The following is a 6,658-nucleotide window of genomic DNA, read 5'->3' as shown; positions in this document are numbered from 1 at the left end:
TGCCCGATCGGGGACGGGGACGGGGACGGGGGCGGGGACGAGGACGGGGACGGGGAGGATGCCTGCCCTCCCCAGAGGGGGAGCCGGGGAAGGGGCAGCCAGCAGTGTGGGACCCGGGTGGAGAAAGAGGGAGAGAAAAGCCCCCCCACCTGCCAGCCCCCGGCTTTCCCTTTCTCTGCCGCTAAGTTTGAGCGTAGGGTGGTTTATATTTCTGTTTGACTCCATCTGCTCCTCGCCAGGATAAGCACGTAACGTATAGTTGCTCAAGAATTGTGATTAAGTTCAAAATTGACCCCCTGCTTTAATTTAAAGAGAAAAAACAAACAAACAAACAAAAAAAAACCCCAACCAACCCACAACAAAAACCCAAAACCCAGCCTGTCCAGCTAATGGCATCAGCTGCCCCACTCTGCAGGCTTAAATCATTCAGCTTGGACTTGGGTTCTGTTAACCCTGGAATAATTTGGCCCAGATCAAGTTACCAGATGCTTGAAGATGGCTACAGGAGCATCAGATAAAAGCTTTTCTGTAAGACTAAAGTGTTCAAAGCTTGCTGTGCAGGCATAGAAAAGATTTTTTTTTTAAAAGTCTTGAGTGTTAAGTTGCTAAATGCAAATCCACGACACAATGAAACCTGTAAAGCACACCCGAGTCAGAACGTAAGGTCATGTACAACACAAATGTGATACTGTGACATTAGCTGGGCCTGCTGTATATGGTTTTTAATATGTGCATTATGCCGCTGTAAAAAGCAACACACTGGAAAGCTAAGCAGCAAGGTGGTTTTATGTACAAGTAGTTTTCATCTGCTTCTTGGGAGACAGCAAATGTTGAGGGGGCAGGGAAGGATAAAAGCAAGAAATTTTTTTTCAGAATTTGTTTTCAGTTGCTAATGTGCCTTGTGAAGTCAGTGGCAGGGCCTGAGGACTTCAGTGGAGTGAGTGACTTTTCCCAGCGCTCCGCAGTTTGTATTCCTGCTGGTTGCATGCAGGTGGTACTGGACCCCGCTAACCAGGGACAGAGGAAAGGCTGCGAGCCCCGAGTCCGTGGGGCGTGTGGGGCAGGCGGGTGTCCTCAGCCTCTGCCTGGTTTCCCCCTCTGTGACAGCAGTGGAGGGGACAGCTGTGAGTTTAGAGGACGCCCTGGTGTTGTGGTTTAACCCCAGCCAGCAACTAAGCATCATGCAGCCGCTCCCTCACTTCCCCCCTGTCATGGGATGGGGAAGAGAATTGGGGAAAAAAAAAAGTAAAACTTGTGGGTTGAGATAAAGTGGTTCAGTAGAACAGAAATGAAGAAAATAATAATGATAATAATAATAAAAGGATTGGAATATACAAAACAAGTGATGCACAGTGCAATTGCTCACCAACCAATGCCCAGTTAGTTCCCAAGCAGCAATCCACCCACCCTGGCCAACTCCCCCCAGTTTATATACTGGGCATGATATCACATGGTCTGGAATACCCCTTTGGCCAGTTTGGGTCAGCTGTCCTGGCTGTGTCCCCTCCCAACTTCTTGTGCCCCTCCAGCCTTCTTGCTGGCTGGGCATCAGAAGCTGAAAAATCCTTGACTTTAGTCTAAACATTCCTTAGCAACAACTGAAAACATCAGTGTGTTATCAACATTCTTCTCATACTGAACCCAAAACATAGCACTGTACCAGCTACTAGGAAGACAATTAACTCTATCCCAGCCAAAACCAAGATATCTGGTCCTGGCACGCCTGACAGCCATCCCACCAAGCCTTAATCCTCCTGAATTACCTTTTGCGTCACTCTGAATCACGCATCTTTTTTTAAACAGAATTGCGGTGGCTTTTCTTACAAGACACCCTTCGGTCCCGTAAATTAATTAAGCTCGGCTTGTTCGTTTAAGAAGCACCCCTACAGTTTGCACGGTGTGCTCCAGTTATTGCAGTGCAGGCGGTAGCATGGCGACAGTGGGAGCAGACTGTGGGAGAGCACAGGCTGCCTGGTGATCCCAGAGCTGGGCTCATTAGTTACCAGTTGCTGAAATTAGGCTTTGCTGCCTGGGATTTCCTTGGGAAACACCCCATCTCAATACCGACCCCCAGAGTTTTCTCTTTCAGGAGATGTTTTCCTCGTTGCAGCTGTGTTGAAAGTCTTGTGAAGTGCTCCGGCTCCATTTTAATATATGTGTTTGTTTTAAAAAGCTGTGTACAGAAGTTATACCTGCTAACCAGAACAAGGTTTTAGTTACCTTACAGAGTCTTTGCTGGATTTAAAGCCATCAGTTATCAGAACAGGCAAACATTAGAAAGATCTGTGTACACGTAAACTCCAGAAGCAGTAGCATATGAGGAGAAATTTTGGTTTATTTATTGTTAATGTTAGTAGGCAATTCTTCCTGACTCTGCAATTAACTTTGAGCAATAAACCAATGGAAAGCTTGTAAAAAGCTCTGCAGGGGGATAATGATTACTTAATCCTGTCTAAGGAGATCTTAATGGAAATAATATGAAATCATATTATATTTAAAATGATTCCTTAAGGACAAGACAAAGCTCGGGAAAGTCCCTAGCAAAGATTATTTGATTTCAGGAAACAATGGATTATGTCATTAAAACGCCTCTTCCATCTGTTTTCTAGCGTATGATGTTCCACCTCTTTCCTTTCAAAGTCTCCTGTACCAGGTTGCCCCGGTAAGATTTTTAATCAGTGGGGGAAAAAAAATGTATCTGTTTGCCCCTTGGTTCCTTCCAAACGGGAGGATTTCCAAATTAACTCTGGCATCCTACACAGCTTGAAACACCCTCGTGTGGTGTAAATGAAGTATTGAATAGCTTGCTATTGTCAAACAGACGACTCGCAGATGCCAGGGCTTGGCTTAAAGAAACCAGCAAAGGCGAGAGAGAGAAAAGCAGGTAATAATATATTGATGTGAACTGACACCGAGTCTATGAGTGGTGGACAGAAGAGGGGGAGAAGTCAATATTACAAAGGGTATATCATATGAGAGACATCTACCTATTTGCAGTGGACTTAGGACGTGCAAAAAGCGCTGTGATGGTCACGGTGTTTTTCTGACTTGATGTAAAATGGGAAATGAACACTGCTATTTGGTCTACTGCACTTGAAGAAGCAATGTTTTAAATGCAGTGATGTCTGCAGAGCTTTGTGATTGAGTGTGTCTGATGGTTTTAAATGTTAAATAATTCCATTACAGTCAGGGTAAAAATGGTAATGAACAGCTTGGCAGAGTCTGAGTACACTTACATGAAATGTTGAGCAATTAGCTTCTCTGTGAGAGTGAATCCTGTGGTTTTCTTCTCATCAGTAGCAAAGTGACCTTTAAAATATGTGGATGACACAGAAGCCGTTTCAGTAACTTATTTCATCTATTGTCTGCTGATAAATTGCATGTAAGAATTTGGAATTTACATGGCACAGTAGATTTTGGACTGAAATGGATGATTTTGAAAACATTAACTGAAAGCTTTTTAATGGTAGCAATGCACCCTGTTGAATAATGGGATGTATGTTATTAGGATATTCAACGTGGTAAGGAGGAAGCGGCTAAGCTTCCTGTAGCACTTGATGTTACCAACTTGTTTTCAGTTGCTTTAAACCACTTTTAAAGTTCATTGTTCTGTCTTTATATTCTGTATATGGCAGCCCAAGAGCCACGTGTTAAAAATGAAATAACACATTTGTGTGTTTGGAATTGGCTAACAGCAAAACCCGTATGCCTCTTAGTGCTTAAATAGCACCAGCCTGATCCGCACAGCTCATCTTTTTACTACGAATTTGAAAATAGGAGCGTTAGGGGTGTGCTAGATTTTCTGGGCTGCCCGTGACATTGGCTTGTGCTCTGCACCAAGGCACAAGGGAATAGCTGAGCTCTTTCAGTAAATGCACGAGACATAAATATGGCTATATAATCCATGGGGAAAAATGGATAGTAAAGTTCTAGTCAGGCCATCCTCACTGCTGAAAGTGATTTATATATGAGTGCTCCAGCAACATGGAAAAATAAAACAACCTACTGGCCTTGATATAGAATTTAAAAAAATGTCGATCATATGATGTTTTTCCTGCCTGCTTAGGCATTCGTTTTTGTAGCCACTTAAACACATGCTTGAAGTGGAGCATTTGAACAGTCTCAAGTGACCAGACCCTATATAATTTGTGGGTTTAGTCTGCAGAAAATAAAATTGTATTATTAATGCACATTTGTTCCCTCTGGCCATCGCAATTAATGCTCATCATTGCAGGGTTTGGTACTGATTACAGAATAAAATTATAGAGTTTTGTGGAGATGGAAAGAGGTTGAGGTTTTGGGGAAAGGAACAGGCAATTCAATGCTCTGCTTTTCTAGAAAAGCACAGGAAGGATTTTTGGACCATAGGAAAGTTCTGCTAGTGGTTACTGCTGGCAAGTATCTGTGCATCGCATCTGATGCTCACAGCTGAAGTCTCACCATGCAGTGCTGAATGGATGCATCTCCTCCTTCCCTTATCATTCTGGTTTTGGGATGTTGGCATCCACCACAGTCTAAATGTCCTTTGCAGTTTGGAGGTCTAGAAACCATCTTAACCACAAGAGCCGGGGCATATTCATGCTGCACATCATAGCCTGGGGATGCTGAAACTAGCCGTGAACAAGTGAGAAAGTCGCTGCGCTTTGGTAGCACTGAAATACCCAATGCTGTCACATGCTCCAGTACTACTAAAAAGTGAGGGCAAAGGGTCAGAGACTTTTGGGAGGCTGTGAAGGGAGCAGGTTTGAGAGTCCCCCTCTGGCTTTAGCCCCCCTCTTTTCTAGCTGATCTGATGGCAGAGGACTGCTAAGACCTGCTCTCATGGTAGAGGTGATTAGACTCCTTTTCCCATACCAGAGCACACCCTACCTGTTCCCTTTGAGACTCTGCTGTGTCGTACACACTCCATCTTCTTTATGTCATTTGAAAGATGGGAAACGCAGGATGGGGCCTGGCAAGGACACCAAGAGAGCCATGTCAACGGTCAGCCTTATAGTTTTGGCTCTAGACTACAGCTTCAGTGTTTACAGTTTCACTGACCACGGTGAAGTACTGCCCCAGAGACACAAAGATGACCTGAGAACATATCAACCTCAGTGAAATGGCTACCCCTGTACTGCAAAGCTTTCCCATCCTGGAAAGCCACACTGTGAAACAGCCGTGGTTGTCAACCGTGTTGAAGGAATTCACACACTCTGATTTGCTGGGCGGTCCCAAGCTGCGATGCTGGGAATGTGAGAAAGAGAGTGAAGTGACATAAAGTAGTCATTTCAAGGAGATAAACTTGCAGGGATACAGACTGCAGGTCCCACATAACAATCCATCTTTCGGTTGAAGATATAAGTTTAATTACAAGAGGAAATGTTTATGATCCCATATGTATGGCTCTGAATAGCGTGGCCCGCTCTCTCCTACATCAGAGGCAAGTGCACTAGGCGGTCTTAACGGGAAGGGGAAGAAGGGCTGCAGGACAGTTGAATGCAGGCCAAACCTACCCTCATGTTCCTCCTTGAGCGTGAGGAGTCCTAGGTCAGGAGTGCTTTGCGAAAACCTGTTATAGAAATTGCACTATTTTTAAGATTGTTCAATATGAAAGCTCTAAAAGCCAAATGTCTTTCTTTGCTTCCTTGAGAAGGAAAATGCAGGTCTATGGAAGGAGATGAGATAGATTCTGGTTGTATGAGGTGAAAATACATAGTTAACATATATGTATTTACAGTTACATTAAGTTTATGTATACTTTATAGTTCAATTAGCAGTTTTACTGTGTATTAACGAAAGCATTCTGTGAATAATGTGCAAACTTTAATAGGCCAAGTGAAAAATATCTGTTTATTTAAAAAATACAGACAAAACAGAGCATTTCTGAAATATATACCCTCGGTATTTAGTATCCAGCCTTTAGTAATTTGACAGTGAAAAATTACCTTTCAGAGCACTCTTTGGGGTTTTTTTTCACTAGCATGTGGTGGAGTAGACCTCAGTGTTGTATGCCTGGTCATCTCTATGTCCTCCGTGAAGAGTAAGGAAATACTATGTTTGTACATATTTGTAAGAAGCAGTTAAGAGAACTTGCTCACCAAGCATTATCCTTCAAAGATATGTAATAACTCAAGGGAGAAACAATATATCTTAGAGGATCCATTCTGCGTATCACAGCAAATCCAGAAATTGTTTTGGACACAACACTTTACCCGACAGCTAAATGCAGCCTAAGGCAGAGCGTGAGACTGTCAGGGAAAGGGAACTGGTGAAAGAGCAGGCGGAAGGGATTGAGGCTGCCCTATCTTGCTCCTTAAATCTTCTGCCGTGGTGTTGACTCTTGTCAGGGGCGGTGCGTAAATTGCTCCAGCTAATACACTTACTAACCAGTCAACGTCATAAAACCGTGGCGTTGGCCCTCTATATTGGGGGCGGCTTCTCTGGCGCTACAGTAGAGCGAGTACCCGAATCCAAGCTCCCCGTCGTCCCTGGTACAGGCAGGGGACCGTGGAGGACAGTTAGGCCCTCGGCTAACCTCGACAGACCTCCAGTGCCAGCCCGCGCCGTTACCCTCCGCCTCCTCCGACCCGGGCAAACGCCACGCCGGTTCCACGGGTCGGGCGCCGCAGAAAGAGAAGACGAGCGGCGGCGGGGGACGTTCGGAGCCAGGGGCCCC

The 6,658-nt window shown here is 44.6% G+C and overlaps 1 protein-coding gene across 1 annotated transcript in view; it reads left to right on the top strand.

Annotated features, from left to right (window-relative positions):
- Window positions 1-4,944: 4,944 nt before the first annotated feature.
- The window catches only part of PLCXD2 (phosphatidylinositol-specific phospholipase C, X domain containing 2), a 23,532-nt gene continuing 21,818 nt past the window's right edge, over window positions 4,945-6,658 (top strand). Inside the window, exon 1 of the mRNA XM_010567658.1 lies at window positions 4,945-5,049. Coding sequence (XP_010565960.1) covers window positions 4,945-5,049 — 105 coding nt within the window. The remainder of the gene's footprint in view (window positions 5,050-6,658) is intronic.

Source organism: Haliaeetus leucocephalus, unplaced genomic scaffold (assembly GCF_000737465.1).
Source record: "Haliaeetus leucocephalus isolate CR32 unplaced genomic scaffold, Haliaeetus_leucocephalus-4.0 Scaffold228, whole genome shotgun sequence".
NCBI lineage: Eukaryota > Metazoa > Chordata > Aves > Accipitriformes > Accipitridae > Haliaeetus > Haliaeetus leucocephalus.
Note: the sequence above shows the minus strand (reverse complement) of the source record. Positions and strands in the feature narration are given on the sequence as shown.